Source organism: Leuciscus leuciscus (genome assembly GCF_965113295.1).
Source record: "Leuciscus leuciscus genome assembly, chromosome: 14".
NCBI classification, from domain to species: domain Eukaryota; kingdom Metazoa; phylum Chordata; class Actinopteri; order Cypriniformes; family Leuciscidae; genus Leuciscus; species Leuciscus leuciscus.
In genome coordinates this window covers 15,292,466-15,316,082 of record NC_138738.1, presented here as the reverse complement: position 1 = coordinate 15,316,082, position 23,617 = coordinate 15,292,466, and the positions used below count along the sequence as shown (strand labels likewise).

The following is a 23,617-nucleotide window of genomic DNA, read 5'->3' as shown; positions in this document are numbered from 1 at the left end:
CAGGAGTAAGTGCAGAGGCGCTGTATGCGCCGTGTAAACATGATGGTTATTGTAGTTCTAGACTAAATTTGAGCATTTACTCATCTCACTTGCACAAAAACAGTTTCAGTATTCCTCAAAACTGTGAAATCAAACTCAGAATATTACACAAACCTTCCATAATAAAATATAACACATATACTTTATGTATTTAATCTCACTTTATTAACCATACAGATGTGAATATGCACTTCCACTTGAGGCTTATTCATTTCACTTTTGGTGTGATATAGGGCCTTTACATTTGCCAAAAATAGAACTTTTGTCATAAAAAAACAAAAACAAAAAACAAGCAAGCCCAGCCCAGGAGATAAAAAGAAATGCAAAAGTAACGTAACGCATTACTTTCCATAAAAAGTAATTAAGTAATGCAATTAGTTACTTTTTTAGGGAGTAATGCAATATTGTAACACATACTTTACCCAACACTGCTTTGATATACATCATAAGCAGCTCTTTAGACCCTCAATATATAAAACAGTGGTGGTAAAGCTACTTTGAAGCTACTTATAATTTGAAATGATTCAATTACAAAAAAGTTGACAAAAAAGAGAAAAGTTAGATCAATTTCAAGCTATAAAAAATGGTAAACTACTGTGAAGTTACATATATTTTAAATATTAGGTTTTAATGAACCAAGTTAAATTAGTAAGTTAAATAAATCAACATTACAGAACTATATATTTGACAGGATTTATACTGAGTCACATCCCAGAATTTCCTAAGCTGCTTTTGAATATGGTTTCACCTGGTGTGATTAGAAAACCGTTAAAAGGATGGATTGGAACCAAACATTGGGGTTTGAGCTGAAAGGTGTGTTCTCAGCAGTGTGTTTGAGTGTGTGCATGTGTACGTACTTTTGTGCATGAGTGTGCATGTGAATGTTTAACATGCAGCAGATGCTGGTTGTTCCTACCCACTGGGCAGAGAGCAGATGACACCATAGGCCATCTCACCAGACGAGAGCCCCCAAGGTAAGGTGTGGTATTTTGGGGTCCAGCCATACATGCATAAACATATGTATGTAGCCAAAGGAAGAGCATGACCCAGATCATTTTCAGTGTTAAAGCAAAATGATAAAATGGAGGGGAAATGTAGAAAATTAGTTCAGTTAATGCCACAGCAACTGTAAATCAGAATCAGAAAAAGCTTTATTGCCAAGTGTGCTTGCACACACAAGGAATTTGTCTTGGTACTGAAGCTTCCAGTGCACAAATACAAATACAACTGTGCATTTCCAAACAGTTGTTTGAAACTTAATTTTGTTTTCTATTTTAAAGGGATCCTAATATGCCCTTTTAAGAAGTCTTGATTTAGGTTTTGGGGTGTGCTTTCATTCTTGATTGTAAAAATAAATAAATAAATATAAATATATATATATATATATATATATATATATATATATACACATTACATTATTACAGCACCTCTCTCCCCAGTCGGACCCGAACACGCTGTTTATTTCCTATTTTGATGAAGCCCCTCCTTACGTGATACGAAATGTGCTGTGATTGGTTAACTGGCCCACTGTGTTGTTATTGGAACCGCTTTGCGCGTTCGGGAAATATGCCCCTTACCATAACCGCAAGCTCCTTGCAGATGTAAATATTAAAGGATGGCGTCAATTTCAAACCAATTATAGCCTTATTCAGACTTAAGAATGTTAACACACAAGAGGATCATGCAGATCTTTGCAAGCATGGCTTTAACGTTTAAGAGTGGTATGTTGTTGTTGTTGTTGTTGTTTGTCATTTTATAATACATTTTAGATACAAAGATATACAGCATTTAGTCAAATCTTTGCCCTTTGTTTCCATCGTTAGCAACAACATAAAACTCATATTTGGAACTGTTAATAGAAAATGCAACTAGAAATAAGACATACTTACAAGTTGCGATCCACAAACAACAGATTGTCCTGACAAAGTGGGTCATACTTTCATTTATTCTGAAATGCAGACTAAAATTGTATAAATGGGCTTACATTTAGGCTACTGTGAAAATGTACAGTCATTTGAGTCGTTGCCAATCAGTTCCATATTTGAGTTAGTATAGTTGAATAAAACTAAAACTAACCCACACATACTGTTACGTGTTGACTGGCGGTTCCTGACTCTCTATTCCTCACCCATTGGAAGAGTTCAGTGAATTGAAAAGTGCTGCAGTCAGCTGGCAGCTGGATAAGGAGTACAGTACATCTTTCAGCTTCCCTCTTCGTTAGGCCAGATTAATTCACACAGATTTTCCTCCATTAATCTCATTATGGCTAACCACATCTACAAGCCTGAACACCCAAGCTTACGCACACACCCTCTCAGTGGATCTTTAGTGGATCCTTCTGTCTCACTTTTTTCCTTGCAACATTTCCTGATTATCTATCTGTCTTATGGTGTATTCATTTGATATTAGTGAGTTCACAGTTGTCTCGGTTCACAAAGACCCCAAACAGAATGAATTCTATTATGCTTCCATCTACAGTTTAAAGTTTAAGGTTTAATAACGTTTTATGTGTTCAAATATTTAAATCATAAACAAATGATGTGTCTCATTACACTCTAGTTCCCAATAGTACGATATCATTCAAAAGTTTGGGGTCTGTAAAATATTTAAGGTCTTTAAGTCACTTATGCCCACCAAGACTGCATTTATTTATTCAAAAATACTGTAAAAACAGCAATGTTGTGAAATAGTATTGCAACTTAAAATAACTGTTTTCTATTTTAATATATTTTAAAATGTAATTTATTTATGTGATGGAAAACCTTAATTGTCAGCAGCTATTACTCCAGTCTTCAGTGTCACATGATCCTTCAAAAATCAATCTAATATGCTGATTTGCTGCTCAAGAAACACTTCTTATTTTTTATATTTTTATTTTTATTTTTGTGAAAACCATGCTCATTTTTCAGGATTATTTGATTGTGGCTGGTTTGCCATTCTGAGATGTAAGAGGTCATCTAGTTGGTGATCTGCTCTGTCTGACTGATATCTTTTTTACGCATCATGCATAAGCTATCATAGACCAGATACTCTAGCAGATATTTATGCAGATTTTTTCAAAATTATTTATATGATGGTTTTCATGATGGTTTCACATGTGAATGCCAGACCCTGTACTTCACAAGGCTTGTTGGTTGGTTGGTTTGTGTATTTACACAGGTCCAAGTACTGTATATATCATAGTGTATCATGCTTGGATTTTCTTTATTGTCAAATCACAGAGGACACTTAAAAATTCTCAGCGCATGAGTACGTCTCTTTAGCACTTGATGTCAGGCCTCGACAGACCCCAGTGTCATCTCGTACCATATAGCCACGGCCCCATTCGTCTTCATCAGAGAGGATAAGTGACATGGCAGAACCTTGAATAATTGACGATGTGCTCTAATGATTGGCTGCTCAGTCAACAAAGCCGAGAGTGCACTGGGTCAATGAGAGCTGCGGTGTCAGTTGTCATGCTCTGAGGTGATGTCATTGCACCAGACCCAATACCCTGTAACTCTCAACAGAGAAAAGGACTGAGGGGTCAAACCAAATTGACTCTTAAAACAACACTTTGATATGAAGCCTAGTGCTGGAAGCATATCTTGTCCTACTACGCTGGTTAAAAACAAAAAGTTGTGAGATGTTTCATGTCTCTCTCTCTCTCTCTCTTTGGTCTCAATAGTGTCTTTTATTCTGTTTTCTCCCCATATGGATTCATGCCCAGGCATTATGGATAAAGTTACACTTCACATTACCCATCTCATAAAAAAAACACAATTTGATTCAATGCAGACATAAATCTGATATCATGTACTTCTGCTAATTACTAATTCATTTGAGGTGGACTGCAAGAGCTTCCCAACAGCTGGTATGGGAACATTTACCAAAACTCATGTCTCACAGCTGCTCTGTGTTTGTGAATAATGCTGCAAAGCATATTAGCATGCTTTTCTCAATTTTAGACACATAATGTAATTTGTGCTCAGTAAGATGCGTGGACTGCTTGTCTTTTGACCACAATAACTGTGTCCATGCACAAAAGCAAACCTTTTATTCTGTTATTTGTCTTCCTCCGTTCCCCTTTTTTCATTCAGGCTAATTCAATCTAGCGATCACAAGTAAATCACTCTGCTTTCCTGGACCTGGAGAACAAATAGATCTCCTTGGATGAGAGCGTTGTGTCCTGTGATTGCATACGCATGGTCAGAAAGTTGCATATGGTCAAACTGACCTGGCACAGAATACAACAATAATTGTATATGGATGGGGGAAGGGGTAGGATTATTTACTGAAAAAATTGCCATTTTCAGGCATTACTGTTCAAAAGTTTAGGGTTGGTAAGATTCTTTTAATGTTTTTTGAAAGAAGTCTTTTATGCTCACCAATGCTGCATTTATTTAAACAGTAAATACATTAATATTGTAAAATAGTAAAACATTTTCAATTTAAAAAGCTTAATTTTCAGTGTCAAGATCATTTTTCAGAAATCATTCTGATATTCTGATTTATATTATAATATGTGATTTTATCATTGTTGAAAACAGTTGTGCTGCTTAATATTTTTGTGGAAACTTTTGCGTTTTTTAAGGATATGTTGATGAAGAGAAAGTTGAATTACAAATTTTGGTTGCACTTTATTTTTAGGTGTCATTGTTACAGTGTAATTATACCTTTAAGTACAGAGTAATATTAATAAACAACATGTACTTACTATAGGGTTAGGATTTGGTTGAGGATTAGTTGCATGTAATTATGCATAATTTACTGTTATTACTATGGTAAGTACATGTAACGTAACAAAGACATTTTACCAACATTTTTATTGCATGAATGTTTTACTGTCACTTTTGATTGATTTAATGCATCTGTATGTAGCAAAGTTAAAGGATCAGGGAAGAAGGAGGTGGGACCCGGCGAACGTTTAAAGACGTTAATTAATAAACAATCACAAAACTAAACTAAAAGTGGCAGCCCCTCATGGAAAGCTGCCTCACACACATAAACAAAACATAACATAAAATAGTCCAGGCCTGGTCCTCTATCATCCTTCACTGTCGTCTCTCCTCCTTTTATGCTCCCGTAGCTTCTCCGTGAGACACAAGGCCGGTGTGGCGCGGAGGTGATGTTCTGTTCATTAGCAATCTCACGGCTCTAGGCCATGTCCTGCTTACCACAGCATACTTGCTGAACAAAGAGAGCACAGCTGATTTAAAATATAGCCTTTCTAGTAATCTTCTTCTGCTTGTCTGAACACGTTTCAAATGCACAGTTAGTCACTTACTTCATCCTCTTTTTTAAGCTGCTGTCATTATCTTTTCCTTTTCGCTCTTTGGAGCCTTGCGTCATCTTAAAACATTAAAAACACAAAGGCTGTTTCTATGCCTGTCTATCCAGCCTGCCACTTCAGGCTCTTTACCTAATGTCCACTTGTCACCACTCATCTTGCCCACATCTTTCTTCCTTACCTTTTGCTGTAAAGCTGTGCTGATATTTAAGGCAGCGTGTTGTATTGTATGCTTTTTCATAATTAATCAAATTAAGTATTGTTATACTTTAGCACTTACAAGTATTACAAACATATTTTAACAAACTTATACTAGCACTTCATGTTGTTAATGAATATTTCTTTAAGATTTGTAAAACGTAATCGGTTACTAACGTAACCTCGGTTCTCTCTAGAAGAGGGAACGAGTATTGCGTAAGTTAGCTTACGCTAAGGGAAAGTCATCTTTTCTCGAGATCTGAAGCCCAAAAATTATCCTTAATTTTTATAATTTTGTCAACGCAGTGCAGCAGCACGCAGACCTAGGGCAGGCTTACTAGCGTGCCCATTGGCTGTCCTGCGGCAACTGCAGCAGCCTATCGCTGAGCCTTAGACGTGACGTCACGTCCAATGAGCGCGCTTGGCGCGCCTCATGCATCACAGCCCGCGAAAGAGGGGGTGTGGCTTAGCGTATACAAGCGAGGCTCAGAGGCTGCTTCACTGGTTTCTGTTGCTGAAGCGAATGAGCTCGTGGCGGGTTACGCAATACTCGTTCCCTCTTCTAGAGAGAACCGAGGTTACGTTAGTAACCGATTACGTTCTCTTACGAGAGGTTCTCTCGTATTGCGTAAGTTAGCTTACGCTACGGGAACTCCCTTGTCAACGCCGTGCGCGCCCATCATCCACTAAATGAGTCCCTGGGGAAGTCCGGGGAACACGATGAGTGGGAACCGGGCGGCCAATAGAATGGCTAGCGCAGTACATAAGCACACACTAGGGCGCTCAGAGCGGCACGGCCGGTCTGAGCTGATAAACCCTTGTATAATGCAGCTCAACCAGGAGAGCTAAATCAACCGCAGTAGCCCGCACACAGACAGTGGGCCGGCCTACGCGTGACTTAGACTGATAAAACTTTCGCCTGCAAGGCAGGAACTTCCAGGTTGTAAAACCTAACAAATGTCGAGGGGGAGGCCCAGCCCGCCGCCGTACAAATGTCATGAATGGAAATTCCGCTGGACCAAGCCCACGAAGAGGCCGTGCCTCTGGTGGAGTGAGCCCTGATGCCCAGAGGGCACTGCAGGTTTTTAGACGCATAAGTAGCTGCGATAGCGTCCACTATCCATCCGGACAGGCTGTGTTTCGAGGCGGCGAGACCTTGGTGCGCCCACCAAACGAAACGAAAGGCTGCTCCGAGCGCCTGATAGCGGCGCAGCGTGTGACGTAATTTCTCAGTGCTCTGACCGGGCAGAGGAGATTACCATCGACCTCGCTGCCAGAAGGCGGCAGGGCTGAGAGAGAAATGACCTGTGCTCTGAAGGGAGTGCCCAATATTTTGGGGACGTAACCATGCCTCGGTTTAAGAATGACTTTCGAGCCATTAGGTCCGAACTCGAGGCACACGGCGTTAACAGATAACGCGTGAAGGTCTCCCACACGTTTGACTGAAGACAGAGCTATCAGAAAAACGGTTTTGAGCGTGAGGTATTTCATATCCACAGTTTCTATGGGTTCAACGGGATGCGCTTTCAGGGCCTCTAGGACCAGTGAAAGGTCCCACATAGGAACCAAGGGGGGGTCGCGGGGGTTCATCCTCCTGGCTCCCCTAAGGAAGCGGGTGACGAACTCGTTCCTTCCTAATGCGCGGCCCAGCGCCGAACCGGCAAAAGCTGAGATGGCCGCAACATAGACTTTGAGCGTGGAAGGGGACCTGCCCGTGTCCAGCAGCTCTTGAAGGAAAACCAATACCTGCGATACCCCACATGCACCACTTTTAAACACAGACCATTTAGACCTGTAGAGACTGGGTGATCGTGTTCACAACCCCTTCTGGCAGGTCAACGGGTATCCGTTGAGTCTCCATGCATGCAGAGACCAGCGCTCTGTATGGGGATGCCAGATCGAGCCGCGGGCTTGAGAGAGAAGGTCTCTTCTCGCCGGAATCGGCCAGGGGACTGTGTCTGCCAGCTGTATTAGCTCCGGGAACCAAGTCTGGTTCACCCAGTACGGGGCTATGAGGAGCACCGTGTGGCGCACTTCCCTGGTTCTCCTGATGACTTGTGGCAACAGAGAGACCGGCGGGAAGGCATATAGTGGGCCGCTGGGCCAGGTCTGGGCCAGCGCGTCCTCGTTCTTCGTAAAGAACTTTGGGCAGTGAGCGTTGTCTTTTGACACAAAGAGGTCGACTTTCGCTTTGCCGAAACGGCGCCACAGTGACTGGACTGTTTGGGGATGCAAGGACCACTCCCCAGGGGGAACATTGTCCCTGGACAGTCTGTCGGGACCCACAGCGAGCGCAGTGAGTGCTGAGCCCACACGAGGAGGCGTTCCGCCAGGGTGCAGAGCATTTTGGATCTGACGCCGCCCTGGCGGTTCACGTAGGCCACTACTGATGTATTGTCCGTGCTGACTAGAACATGGTGACCTTGGAGGACTGGGAGGAAGTGCCTGAGCGCTTTCTCGACCGCGAGCATCTCTAGACAGTTTATGTGAAGGAGATTCTCCTGGTCTGACCAGCGGCCATAGACCGGTCTGCCTTCGAAGAGCGCTCCCCAACCTTGGTTGGAAGCATCTGTCGAGACAACCTTCCGGTGCGAGATCGCTCCCATCGTCACTCCAGTGCGATACCATTCGGCTGCCAGCCAGGGCTGTAGGGCTGAAATGCAGCCTTGATTCACCCTGACTCGCGAGTCGCCGGCCGCCCAGGTTAACCGAGAGACCCAGGTTTTCCAAGTGGCTGAGAAGCACTGTTCTGTGAGACACAAGCTCTGTCTCAGACTGCGCCAGAATAAGCCAGTCGTCCAGATAGTTCAGTATACGCATTCCCCGTCTTCTGAGGGGAGCAAGAGCCGTGTCCATGCACTTCGTAAATGTACGGGGTGCCAAAGACAGGCCGAACGGCAGGACTGTGTATTGATATACCCGACCGTCGAAGGCGAATCTCAAGAATGGCCTGTGACGGGGTGTTATCTGGATCTGAAAGTACGCGTCCTTCAGATCGAGAGAGATAAACCAGTCTCCTGGGCGAATTTGCGCAAGGATTTGTCTGGTTGTGATCATTTTGAACGGCCGTCTCATGAGGGCTTTGTTCAAATGTCTCAGATCTAAAATAGGTCTTAGCGCTCCGTCCTTCTTGGGTACGAGGAAGCAACGGCTGTAAAAGCCCGACTCGCTCAGAGAAGGATGGACCTGTTCTATAGCCCCTTTGTGCAGCAGCTCTGCTATTTTCTGCATGAAGCAGATGCGCTGCTTCTGAATTCACTCTTGTCTCCGTCCGTGCTAAAAAGCGCGAGCGAATTGAAGCGAATAGCCGTGTTCTATAGTGTTCAGCACCCATTCTGACATGCCCTGGATAGCTTCCCATGCTTCCGCACGCATAGCTAGGGGTCGAATGGTCTCTGGGTTCAGATCGCCGCAATGCGCGAAATGGGGAACCTGTATCAGAGAAGATGGGGCGGCCCGCGCGCCGGTGCTTGAACACGGGGGCTGGTAGACAGCAGTGACTGGCTGTACAGCGTATGACGGCTCGATCTTTATGGATGGGGCACATTTCGCTGTTAAAAAGATGTCGCGAGAGCGGCATGAGGGGTATCGTGTTTGTTAGTAAGTGCGCGCACTCGTGAGCGGGCGCAGGGCTTACATTTGTCACATGGCCAGTGTTTGAGCGCTTTAGAGGGTCTGCAACCCGGGGTAACTGTGTGGCAGAGCGGGCAGTGGGTAGGTGTGGGCACAGATTCGTGGACACATTCTCTACGCTTATCACTCGAGCGGCGCGTGCCCGCTTTATGAGAGTGCACTCTGTGTAGCAGTGAGCACAAGGGTGTGGGCACATTTTCTACACTTATGACACCTTCAGCATGAGCCGGACAACCCGAATTTATACTCTTTATGAGATTTATCTGGGCCGCCTTAAAAACGGCATTTGTGTGCAGGCGTTGTGTGAGTTGTGTTACTGGCTCGTTGGCTGCGATGTAAGCTGCTGCAGTAGCCTCTTGTAAGGGGACTGACAGAGCTGGGCGCTTTGATGGCTCATAAATACTCAAGCACCATCCTTGTGAGCGGGAGGGTGCGAGATGCGGGTTCGCTTTCTGTATGTAAGAAAGCTGGCCGCGAGCTCGGAGAAGCAAACAGAAAAAATAAATAAAAGTAGCTTTCTTGTAACGTAAAGGAAGCTATAGCCCGAGACCGTCCGTTTCTGACATCCCTTGTGAGCGGCGCCGTTTGCGCGGCTTGACAGAGGGGGGTATGTCTATGATAGCAGCGTTGTCTGCTTCATCCCCTGAGGCGACGGCAGTGCGGGCGAAAGCCGGCCGCTGCGCGTCGGGAGGTGGGGGGGAGAAGGAGATAGCGAGGCTCGCGGGAGGGGCTCCGGCGAGCGCTCAGCTACTGCATACGGCTCCGGAGGCCTCTGAGCACGGCGTTTCTTCTTTACGTGGCGGAGGCAGACGGAGAGGCAGGAGGAGTGTCCAACAAGGGGAGTCGAGCCTGCAGGGTCGACATCGGCATCTCCTCGGAGAGTTCGCAGCCGCCCGAAGCTAAGGGCGAGGGCTGCGTGGTCGAGGCCCAGGCAGAGAGCGCAGATCACATGGCGGTCGCTGTCGCTGAGCGGGGCTCTGCACGAGCCACAGGAGGAGCGAGGCATTTGCAACAACGCCTCGCGCTCTTTTAGATGCAGTGTGTTGCGGGGCGAACACACACAACACAGAGCAAAGAAGGATATAATCCGCCGGATAGCGGAGCAGGCAGGGAAGGCTGAAGGGGGCGAAGACGGCCGGCGTCCTCAGGCTGATATCCTCGGCATGCTGGTCGCTTGTTTCAACGGCGGCGGCTTCCTCAGAGTCCAGCGATGCGGAGAGCGTCGCTGAAGAGACAGAAATCAGTGAAGCAGCCTCTGAGCCTCGCTTGTATACGCTAAGCCACACCCCCTCTTTCGCGGGCTGTGATGCATGAGGCGCGCCAAGCGCGCTCATTGGACGTGACGTCACGTCTAAGGCTCAGCGATAGGCTGCTGCAATTGCCGCAGGGCAGCCAATGGGCACGCTAGTAAGCCTGCCCTAGGTCTGCGTGCTGCTGCACTGCGTTGACAAAATTATAAAAATTAAGGATAATTTTTGGGCTTCAGATCTCGAGAAAAGATGACTTTCCCGTAGCGTAAGCTAACTTACGCAATACGAGAGAACCTCTCGTAAGAGAACTGTATTTTGCTGAGCCAGCAGTGCCATAGTTTGCTTTTGCTAAAGATATACTTAAGTATATTGGATTGTGCTAAAGGGGAACTATTGCAAGTATACTTTAGGTACACATTAAATATCTTGCATTTAAAGACTGATATTATATAGTGATCATATATTAAAACAAATGTAGGCGTAACATTAAGAAATGTGCATTGTGCAATAAAGAAGTACTCAATTTAAATTATAATATTTACCTCAGTTAGTCTCAAGTGATATGTCAGTAAATATGTAGGTAGTAGTATGACATAAACGTATTTTAAATACATTTTGGTATACGTTTTTTTCACTAGGGAAGTTATTTATTAATATTGTTGGTGGATATTATGACCTAACAATAAACAGTTGTATTTTTATACACTAACATTAACAAATATTAATAAATACTGTAACAAGTGTATTGCTCATTGTTAGTCAATGTTAGTTAAACCCTTAAACGCATACCTCAGAACTTTAGTGACTCGGAACATCATTCATACCCTCCTTTAAAGTTAGACATTAACCTTATTAGTATTCCTCAGTCAATTCATTATAAACAATATAACAAGAAAAAAAATATGAAATAATGCCTGTTTTCACATTCATTTTTTGTAATAAAAAAAATTATTGGGGTCACTTACAATCCGAGGTGTGTAACAGTGTAAATATAAAAAAATTTGCTCAACAATAATTGAATCTTTGATGACTGAATAAGTGCAATTCACCTTTATTCCACAAGGTGGCAATGTCTGATATACAATGATGAAGTGACGTTTCACTCATAGTTACTGAAGGCAGAAAACAAAATAATAGGAAGACGTATCATCAGCAAAACTTGAAATGGCTCAGCGATTTAATGCAGAGCAAGTACTGAGCGCAATCAAATATTGTCAGTGTAACTTGATGGTGGATCTGATGAAGAAGCTGTCAGCCATCAAAATATTGATTTTGAAGATTTAGAAAATTATAGTTTTGAGAATATGTTTGAGATCGCGAATATGAGCCAGATGCTAAATGTACTGGGAAATGGGGTCTGACGAGGACAGTGATGATGGTATAACACATCTGCTAAAACTGAACCCTTCCAAGCTCCAAAAGGTAACAAAATATGCCTTATTTAATTCCTCTGTAATTGTTACTCTAAAATGTATTTACAAAAAGTTACATTTATATTATGGCGACAGGTAGAAATCCATCCGTGTTAGATATAGACCCGGGTCGCTAAAGACCCGAATGTGTAATAATGATTGGCGAAAAATGTATGCATTTAAGGTTTAATGCATTAACTAATGTTAGCTAATTTTTTATGTTACCATTCTACTTTTACCCAGAAGCACTTAATTTCCTCAGTATATGGTGTTGAAGTCTGGATTTGCATACTATGCAAACAAACACCATGTTTTTCTTTAAATGTGTGTGTGTGTTACAGTACATGTGTGCAAAAGAGAGAGACAAACACAAGAGCATGTTTATGAATTTCATGGAGTCCTTGTTTATCCACCTGGCTCCTCCAGTCCTAACAATCACACACTGCCATCTCTAAACCTGCCAATAGCACAGCCGTTACAGCTAGAGGGCTGTTTGGCCTCTCAGCTCCCTCATGCGTGATGGTGTTTTGCTTGTACAGAAACAGATATGTTTTATAATAAATAATAAAACAATTTATGTATATGATTTTTTTTTACACTTCAGCCTAAAGCAGCTGACCGTGGCCTGTATGTAGGACTGTAGTAACCATTATAACTGAAGAGATGTATTTTTCCCCACCCACTTTTGGAAAATAATCATTATATTTTAAGAGTTTTATTTTGCTTGGACCACAATGCAAGGAAATAAGAACCTGCAGCTGCTTTAAGACAAATGATTGTCTCGGTTACCAAATGTGCATGTTGTAAGCCTCAATCCTTGGATTGCACCTGTATTTACCAGTGTCTGCATTTCTCCCAACCATGTATGGCTACAGGGAAAACTTCATGTTACATAATTAAAATTCATGATCAAAGCTAAAGTTTTATATTACGCCCAGTCTCCCATACACATATATTTATGCTTCTGGCCCTTTGCATGTTGTTTTGATCAGTTAACTATATTCACTTTTATAGTTATACTTAGACTTAAGTATACTTGTTCTGTTTTTCCACCCTATTTTCATTAATAAATATTCAATGTGACATAACTTTCACTTTAAAACTAGAGCCACCAAACAGGATTTGTGACTTTTGGCTACAATACCAGAGATCTGTTTTATCTGCATTCCTCTGTTATCCTTGTTATTTATCATTCCTGTTTATCATGTGATGTTTTTTCTTGTTTTTATTATATATATATATATATATATATATATATATATATATATATATATAATAAAAACAAGAAAAAACATCACATGATAAACAGGAATGATATATATATATATATATGCATCAAACATACTCCATGACACAACAACTTTACTCCCATTCTCTGTATTTTCATACACATTTTTTTAGTGCATTTTAATACATGTAATAAAGCATATGGAATGGAACATTCTGTGATCCACTGTACTAATCAAACTTTGATCTCTTAAACTTTTGTTTTATAAGTTATCACTTCCATGTCTTTAGAAGTGTGTTATTGTATTAAGTGTGAATCCAGTGGGATTACATCATTTCAGGACCTTGATCCAGGGTTTTAACGTGTCCCTTGATTGTAACAAGTTGTGTGCGTAATTAATTTGTCTGATAAACTTGAGTTCCAATGAGATTTCTTGCTGAAGTGAACAAACTATCCATCTACCCTTCTCTCCCCCTGGCTCCTAGTTATAATTATAACCAGCACCTGATGTCTGTTTCATCCCTTGATAGAAGACTGAAATCAGTGACACACGCATGTCATTGTATCAACTGCTGATTGCCTTCAACTCCCACGGTTGTGTTGCTAGGCATTTAAATTGCATCCAAACAAAGAATGGAAAGATGCAAATGAGACTCCCTTTTTGAAACCACAGAAGGAGGATGCATTATAACTTACATACACAATATTTTACACCAAAATAAAAACAGTTCAGTGCTGTCATCAAGCAAAACTGAATCATCATTTATGAATCAGATTTCTACTGCATTATTTGTTTTTTTTCTTGCAGTTAAAATTTGGTGTTAACACACCTTTTCATGCCTCGTAGACATGGCTCTAAATCCAAAATATGGATTTATTATAGATAATATAAACGCAGTGAAGTTACTAAATACAACAAATGTTAAAGGGTAACTCCTTCTTTTCCTCTAAAGAAATGTGCGGCCTACAGTTATTTAAGATTTGCGTGTTCTTTTGAAATGCAAGTAATCATTGAAGATTTTTTTTTCTGTCCATTTTTCATTCTCAAAACAGACATTTTTATCCAGAGTGGCTTACAAAGCTTGTTTCAGAATGTATGAGCAAGTAGAATGATGTAGGTAAGACACTATAAGGCAACAGAAAGAGGATTTTTAATCTTTCTTGACCTCAATCCACCCCTGAAGAGGCACACCCAGGTTCAGCCTCTAATCTTTTGATGGAGTCCATTCATTACTTGGCTTCTAAGTGCAGCCTTGCCATTGTGGCAAAGGGTTAATCTATTTGTTTCTCAAGTTGACACTGTCTCATAGTTGCAGACCTCGTTCAGCCACTTTAGTCTCATGAAAGAATGCAAAGATATATGTTAAAGGATAACTGTCACCAAAATGCAACCTAGGGTCTTTTTGTTAATACCCGAGGCAAACTTTCGTTTAAAAGCATAATTAGAATGGAAACGCCACTTTTAAGTTTGACCGTATTTTCGTTTTCGGTCAAATTGCCTTTTGAATGGGAGTGCTTGGGGCACAACTATGATAGCATAAAAAAATCGCTATTTTTAAAACAAGAAGGCGCACACAACATGAAACTTTGCTCGAAGTATCACCAGGGGCTCTACACATGAACTCGAGCATTGAGAACATTGTTTGTGTACACAGAATTTACTAAACATTATGAACAACTCACGTTAGCTGTGTCCGCCGGCATTTTGACGGTCAAAAATTGTCGCTCTCCGAATGCAACGTAACAAGGAGGAGACTAAAGATGGATAGGATGCTCATAAGAAGCAATACTAAAATTCAGAGTCAGTTCATTCACATCCGGAGATCGACTATTTTTGACTGTCAAAATACCGGCGGACACAACAGTGAGTTGTTCAAAATCAAAAGTGAGTTGTTCAAAATATAACCATACTTTATGTAGCAAGTATACTAATAAGCTTTCCTGTAGCTCAGTGGTAAGAGCATTGTGTTAACAACGCAAGGTTGTGGGTTCGATCCCAGGGGATTACACATACCTATGTATAAACAACCCGTTCTCATAATGTATAGGATAACGCAATGTAAGTCGCTTTGGATAAAAGCGTCTGCCAAATGCATAAATGTAAATGTAATATCAATTTATTAGAAGTATACACTGTTTCAATACTACTTAGGACTGAATTGTCCGACTTTTTAGTGTATACAAATATACTTTTTAGTTATACTTTATTAAGTGTAACAGTAGTAAACTTTGAGTACACAACTAGTTTACATCTAAGTTTTTCCTTTGTACTACAACTATACTACAAGTGAACTTACAGGTACAGTAATGGTTTACCAACAAATACTTGTAGCACATTATTTAGTTTATGAATGTACACTTTGAAGTATACTCTCTGTAAACTACTAGTTTAGTAGTTTTATACTACAAGTATTCTTGTAATCTTTAAGTGAACTTTACACTATACTTATAGTTTACACTTTAAGTAACCTATTACACTTTACTAGTAACCTAGTAACTAACCTATTTTGGTATACATTTTTTATACTTGAAATATACCTTTAACTGTACTTTAACTCTTTCGATTTTGAATCCTTTACTATCAACACTTGAATGTAAGTTTTAATAAAAAATAAATAAAAAAACATTTTAAACAAAAAGCTGATAAAAATCCCATTTTTGTCAAAGACTATGTTTGAATGGGATTCAGAACGATCATCAAAACAAAGATGGGGTAAATCAAGTCCATTAACACTCCCATAGCTTCACAGTAGTTTCCTCTCCATGGGTTCGACGTTTCATTCTGTATTAACGTTAGGCAGTTTTGTACTTATATTCTGTTTTAATGTTTGATGATCGCGTTATTGTACATATGCATAAGCAATCTTCTATCACATGTTTCTGCTTCTTCTTCATCTGTGTTTTGATCAGGAGATTATGCATTCTTTCAGAAGTAAAGTAGATTTCAAGTAAATTCCTAAGTGGAGTAGCCTAAACAAAACCAAAAAGTACTTAATAGGATACTCAATCAAAAGAGTAAACGCAACTATAAGCCAAGTATACTTAGAATACTTAGGCTAATTATACTTTTAAGTATATCTTGATCAAAAGATTGAGTACAAGTACAGGCCAAATATACTTAGACTTTTCTGTCAGTATAAGTTGTAAGTATATTTCTGAGAAGTACATAACAAGTAGACTGAAAGTTTACTTTCTTATTTTTAGTTTAAAAGATTAGTACTAATAGCACACTTGAATAGACGTATTTTTCGTAAGGCAACTCTCTAATATTCTGTTTGATCTTATCGCCCCTGTTTAATCATCATCATAAGCTGTTAATTAGTCTAGGGTATGTGGATTATGCCTGCTGATATACTATCTTTGTGTCTTGCAAACCACTCTGGTTCAGACGGGTAAGAGTTAAACAGCCCGTCCTTTATCTGCTGAACTGCAGAATGCTGAGCAATGCCTGATGCCATGACAACCAGAGGGTCGTTCAGAGAGAAGGGTAGCTGAGGAGTAGGCGTGTGGAAAGAAAAGGATGACAAGAAAAGTAGACAGAGGAGAGAGAGAGAAAGGTAGAAAGGTGAAAGAGAGAACTTGAGAAGACTGTAGGAAAAGTGGCCATGAGGTGGAGAGTGACAGAGAAAGACAATGAGACAGAGGAAGAGGGCATGGGGGCGGGGATTGGCAGACGCTGGCTGCTTGTTACCGAGTGTCACCGGAGTATTGCATCAGTCCAAGTGGGATGCTCACATTGCAGGATGACATCACAGGAGCGCAGACTGCCTGCCACCCAGAAATGGAGACGGAGGGAGGCTGCCTCTGCCTTAGCTAATAAGCCAGGGGGCTGGGTGGTGTGTGCTGCTCTTTTTTTGCAGAGTCATTAACACTTCGTTGTCATTTTTAGGCCGCTCTGTTGCGCATGTGCATGCACAGCCATACTAGTGATTTATGCATATCTGCACCCCTGAAAATCCTGCCAATTCAGGATGAGGAAAAGCGGAGAACAAATACCAGACAGTATGCCTAATTGTTTAACTCGAATCAGAGCGTACATCATCCAAGACACATGACTCCTTCTGCCGAGTGCGCCCATTAGTGCAGCCTTGTGGATAAAAGAGACTGATATCTAGTCATGCTTGAAGGTGTATCCGATAATAAAGAACTACTGTGTCTGTAATGTGCGTCCAGTCAGTAATGAGCTTTGTGAATTACTCATATGTAGTCTATATTTATCATTGCGGACTGCAGCACTAAAAGGATATAGTTCACCGAATGAAATGTTGCTTTTTGCTCGCCATCATGTTGCTTCAAACTGGTATGACTTTTTTTTCCGTGTGTGGAACACAAGATCTGAAATTATTATAATATCCTGGCCACTTTTTTTAATATAACATGGACTTCAGTTTTGGCCTGTTCCTCACACAGGGTAATCGTATAGCTTAAGAAGACTTTGAATGTAACGCACAAGCAATTTGGACCACTTTAATGATCATTTTATTGTACTTTTTCATTATTTTTGAAAGCTTCAGTTTCCATGGGGACTAACTGCATGGAAAAGAGTGACCACTATAATTCTCTTTTTGTGTTCAATCAATGGAAGAACTAAAGTCATACGGGTTTGGAACGACATGAGGGAGTAAATGACAGAATTTTCATTTTTAGATGAGCTATTCCTTTAAAGAAACATCTCTAGTTGTTTTCTTCTCTTTTCTTTCAGTTGGCTTTGAGAGAAAAAGCTTATGGCTTATGGCAGGGAGACAGTGACAGAGAGAGCCGTCTGATTCTCATGAGCTCAGCAAAAAAACTAAAAAGGTGATCGCTCTCACTGTGTGTAATTTACAGTGGATTGAAATTAATTTCCCCCTCCATGATATCAGCTGGGGAACAATGATATTGCTTCTTTCATCTCCTTTATGAATTATGTATAATGCACACCAGTGGTCACACAACAGCTCTGGGTTTTGTGTGCCTCTCCAGTGCCGCCCTTATGTCTGTGTTAAAAATGGAACAAAGAAGCCGTTTATTTGCATCTGAACTGAAAATGTACTTTCCACTCTAGTTGTTACAGTCACAGATAAAATATGAGATGCTCAAAGCTTCATATAGTCAATACAGACACTGCACAGTCAGATTATTGTCCCTCAGCAAGCAGGCCGCTTTTATTTCAGCATGTCGTCAAAAATGTCCTTCAGTTCACCATCCTCAAATCTCCAGGTCATCAATATACCTTTACAACTCCCCTAGCTTTTCATGTTTGCTTCATTCTTTCAATGGGATTTGGCATCGTTTAGCTGGGTCTTGTAGTCAGGCAGATTAGAATCTCTTTCTGCTAGTCATGCCTGCCTTTTGGGATCACATGCACAAACCTACATGTGGAAAATAATTTATACTAAGTAATCGGAGAAAAGAGTGTGACATAATAAATCCTGCTGGTATAGTGGGAAACATAATCTAAATCTAAATACAAAAGCTAAATACATGAACCTGGGCATTAGAAACCAAGCCAAGCTTTAAAAGCAAATAAGCAAATTTTGAGTCATGTGGCATCTAATCCATGTGTGTTCACTTTGAAGCAAACTATATGGTATTCTACTCATAAACAGTGACAAAATAAACTTTTAGCACATATGCAGATTTTACATTTATATGGACAAATATTGATGACTCATCCTACACTACAAAGATAGGCCTGTTTGTCCAATCAAATGCTCTCCATAGGCCTACACTGTTTACCAAATGTATTATTTAAACCACAGAGGAAACCAGATAGGCCTGATCAAGGAAACTCAGTTTTATCATATTTATGTGTGTGAATTTCACTTTAATACAATTAAATAGGACTTATCAAACATTTGATTTTAATGTTGCCATTCACCATGTCTTAGTTCATAGATTATTACTTTGGTAATTCATTAAAGTTGCAGTGCACATAGTTGGCTATTTATTTTCCTTTGTAACTCACACATATTGGATCAGCCAAATCTGAATCCCCTGCAGACATACCATAGAAACACTGGGTGTTTAGCTCACTGTCCAATAAGAGGAGAGGCAATAACAAGCCGCAGTTGGTTGTGCTTTAAGGTTTCTAAGGCACACACACTTTTCTGACACTCAAATCCCCATGGTCACGTGTGTCTTTCTCTGGTGTTGCAGAGGCAGATAGCAATACACTTTAGTCCAAACCAGACATTGCAGTCTCTGAAACAGAGTGACCTCAAATAAATGCATCAGTCTTAAATTTACAGCTGGTATGGATGTAATTTAAATAGTCCTGGCATTTATTACTCGTTCATTATGCATTAGGTGTAAATGATTAATATTTTCCCACAGATTTTACGGATTACTGTGGCTGTTCGGTTGCTTGTCATTGTTTTGGATCCATCTGCTCATACTGAACTGAATCATGGACAGTTACAATTAAGCAAGTTTGACACAGTTGACAAGGACAGCCTTTGTCAGGCACGAGCCATCTGGAAGGTCCTCCCTGTCCTTCATTAAAGAGATGCAAACATTGTGGCCTTTTATTCCGTTCTGGCCATAGAGAGGCATTCTCTCATTCTTCTTGATGGATAGATCACACGTATGTGAACAGGGGGGACACGAAGAGGCAGATTGCCATCCACAAAATAATTGTTCCTAAAGCAGACCACCAAACATTGATGAGATTTACATACTGAAAAACAGTAAACACCCTGACCCACAGGCAACAATTAGTAAAATATTCAGGTTACATTTTTGCATGTCTGGAGGAAGTTCACTTTTATTCTTAATATTGCATATTTTAAATAGTGAGTGATAGACCAACACATATATACGCAAGTGTGTTTGTGTCTGACTGAAAGGGTATATTTGTTAAGGTTAGTTCTTTTAATTTATTATTAGAATGTAAGTTATTTTATTTTATTAACAAAAATGACAAATTCACCAAGATTTATTCCAGTTTGTATTTCCAAACACAGATGCCCATTATGGGCAGCTGTTTCAACTGTTATGGTGCTTCTAATATAGGCTACTTATTGGTTATGGTGTCAATGAATATCTCTAATAAACATGCTATATTTTACATAGGCCTATTATAGCCTAATATCAAAATCATTACTTCCTCCAGCAACTGTTCTCTCCATCAGTTTTGCACCTCATAGTAACGGTTCGACCAATAGGATGTCGACTTCCGCTCTTCGAACAAGTTCATTGGATCACGAGAAACACGCGGCTGCAAATAATGTACAAACTCTGACTTTGGCAACTAGTTGGAAGAGAAGCGCATTCTGATTGGCTCCCAAATCTGGAGTGTGCGTGCTCCACAGCACCTACAGTGCAAGTGATCCGTTTTGAGGAGAGGCCATTTCGTACCGGAGAAGGGGTTCCGAAAAATGATGTCACTTGTGAATGAAACGACACCGTTACACACGTCGAAATGAGAAGACATTAATTATAAACTCGGTCTTCTTTTCTTGTTTTTAATGATGTGTTATATTAATTACCCATTAAAACGTAAGCACGAGGAGAGTAGTTCGCTCCACTCTTTTCCGTTGAAACCGGTTCCCCCCATGCTGTGTTTGCACCGAATGGACTCTTCCTCATGAAGTGAAAGGGCCGGTAGACCTGGTATGAGCTGTTTGAAAAGAAGACTACCGTTTCGTCATGGTAGGACGGAGTGGATTGTAGAGCTGGTATCTACTTTCTGTTCTGTCGGACTGTAAAGAGATATTTTATAATAATAAAAAAAATGCTATATCAAGTGATATTGGATGAGTGAAGCCTGGTGCTTTGACAGCTTTCATGACACGCAGTTACTCTGAAGCAGGCATTCAGACTGTTAAAGTTGAGCTCTCCGTTCAGTCAGAAGAGCTTTTTATGTTTTCTTCATTCGTCTGTGTTGAAAATTTGATTTTATGAGAACCTAGTCGATCACCAGAGGACTCAGAACATGTACAATACAGTGTGGACTACGGAGAAAGAAGATGACGACTGGAGGGACGTGATGATGCCCTATTCCACTGAATTAATATTTTACATTGAAATGGACCAGCCGCCAGGTACAGATATAGCATAATTAAACTAACAGCACGCTTGGTTCACTCCAATAATGTAAAATCGTATTTCCTCACTCTGATATTGTTACAAACCTGACTTTTTCCTCCATGAACCACAAAAGGAAATGTTTGGTATTGGCAGCCTCAGTCACCATTTACTTTCATTGTATCTTTTTTACCATACAGCGAAAATGAATGGTGACTGGGATGTCATTCTACACATCTCCTTTTGTGTTCCATAAATGAATGTCGTTTAGCGTATTTAACATTTACAGTCTCATTATCTGACATTGCACTCTATCTGCTTAGACATATGGAGCTTGCATCTCTTCATTTTTGTATTTTATTTTAATGTTATACACAATGAGTCATGTATGGCTAACATTCAAAATCCCCACTAGTTCTTCCACAAAGAACAATTTCGCCATCTTAAACCCATTGTTTTCTTGTCAGTTTGTTAGTTAAATGTGCCTTAATCGTACTTGAGATGCACTGTCTGCATTAGCGTGTGCGTTTTTAATGCACGATAAATGAATTCTCATTTAGACAAGGGAGCCATATTAAATCTTTCTCCCTGTGCAACAGTGCACATCCCTCTATACATTTATTTTAAAATAACATTTAATCTGAATACGAAAGTTCTATCATTTTCTCACACTTTTTTTTTTCTTAAGTAGAACGCAAAATAAGGAGTTAGGCAGAATGAGCCTCAGTCCCCATTAACTTTTTTATGCATCTCTTTTCATACAATGAAAGTAGTGAATGATATGGCTAGGTCGTTATTTTGCATATCTCCAGATTCTCCTTTTAGTTGAACTATCCCTAGAACTTGGGTAAACCTCTCTGTGTATATCCAGTAACATTGGTTCTGCAGGGAATTTAGGCCTGTAAATGGTTAAATTAGATGTTTTTAGAGAGATTGTGTTACAGGTCCTGCTTTAGGCTGGTAGTTTTTCCTCAGGAGATTTGTACGTTTTGCATGGCTCACCATAAATTGTATTAATATGCAAAATGTGGAGAGATCGAAATGCATTCTCTGAATTTGTTTGTCACCTTAATTGGTGTTATACAGGATTTTACTCTGTGCTCTTTTCCCCAGCCATTGTAGCAGATAGGGACTTATAGACCAGTGAAGTTACAGAATTATATACTGAGTCCTTGTGGAAGCTCTTTAGGGGTCTTTTGGGAATAAGTTTCCTCGCTTTCTGAATGTTAGTTTTGGTGTTCTGCATTTCTTATTCACATCCAGTGCCATTCATGTGTCATTTGTTAAGCGCTGACACCATTTTATTGCCATTAACAATGATGTCATAGACTGGAAACTGGATCCTATTCAGAAGTCACAGGCATAGTTGACAATGGGTCGTTAATTCATGTCGTTAATTCCTGCAATAAAGAGACGGATGACACTTTTGGAGGCGTGAAATGGGAATGGGAATGGGAAAAGAGACGGTTTGACGGTTTTTCATGAGGCTGTACTTCCGTGAGACCATTGTGAATGGTTTTAAGGCAGACTGTGTTTAATTCAAAAGCACAAAACACATTTTGTGGATTGTTTCTTAACAGTTTGTCCATGTGTAACATTTGTAGTTCGATTGTGAAGATTGTGTCTTTACCTACCCTCATGCAGTTAACCATGTCTTGGTCCAAATGCAGCCTAATTCCAACTGTGAGCAGAATTTATCTTCTTTCTTTTTTTTACTTTTACAAAATTCTCTGCGTTGTTCAAAGGAACAAAGCCTAACGCTCTGTCCTAACCTCCTCATTTCCTAGAAAATGAGCTGTGGTGGACTGAACGGATCTGGCAAGCAGGATTGTGGGTTGAATAGCCCTTCGATTGCTCTGCCATGGGGATGAATGAGCACAGCACCGTGTGATCAACCCACACATTAATCTTATCTTTCATTCTGTGCCACTGAACACAGGTTTATCAGATCTCTCCTTATTTCTATCTGTCCGTTTGTCCCCGTGTACTGTCAATAGCCCCTCATTGACTTATCATCTGCTTCTTCCTCAACTCGCTGCACTTTATCTCTGAGACGCCGTTATAGAGGCACTGCGGGACACTGAAATCCGCAAGACCCGGGAGAAGATGGATATATTAGTAAGAGTGAGAAGGAAAGGAAAGAAACGGGACAAGGTTCCCCTGCAGATGTTCATTAGAATATTTATTACAGCTGAATTGAGATGTGGAAGGCTCAGAGGTATGGCCCAGTTATGTGCGTGCGTCTGCAAACAAGCAAGTGACTGCTTTGTTCCGTTGCAGTATCCAATGAGCACAGGTGCCACGCTGCCCCCAGGGGAAAGTTGGCCCCTGTCTCTTAGGGCCAGTGATGTGTGAGTGTAATAAAGGCTGCCGGAGCCGTGTGCTCTGGGTGGACTACAAAAGTGCAGCGACACCAAAGGGAAAGTCAGCTTCTGACATACCTTAATGGCATTCATATGACATAAGGGATGGAAATGTCACTGTATCTCTCTTGATGCATGGTTCTTTCTTTGTTCTGTGCCATTTCAGCTGGTTCAGTCCTGCATTTATTTGAGCTTGTTCATTCATAAAAGTGCACAGC

At 40.7% G+C, this 23,617-nt stretch overlaps 1 protein-coding gene across 3 annotated transcripts in view; it reads left to right on the top strand.

The window, feature by feature from the left end:
• Nucleotides 1-23,617, top strand: part of pik3r3b (phosphoinositide-3-kinase, regulatory subunit 3b (gamma)) — a 185,808-nt gene that overhangs the window by 144,810 nt on the left and 17,381 nt on the right. Inside the window, exon 1 of one of the 3 annotated variants that reach the window (XM_082189863.1) lies at nt 20,197-21,053. The exons of the other annotated variants lie outside the window; for them this stretch is intronic. Within the exon in view, the coding sequence (XP_082045989.1) occupies nt 20,945-21,053 (109 nt within the window). The 5' untranslated portion in view covers nt 20,197-20,944. Of the gene's footprint in view, nt 1-20,196; nt 21,054-23,617 lie in introns of those variants that run through there. 3 annotated transcript variants of the gene reach the window in all.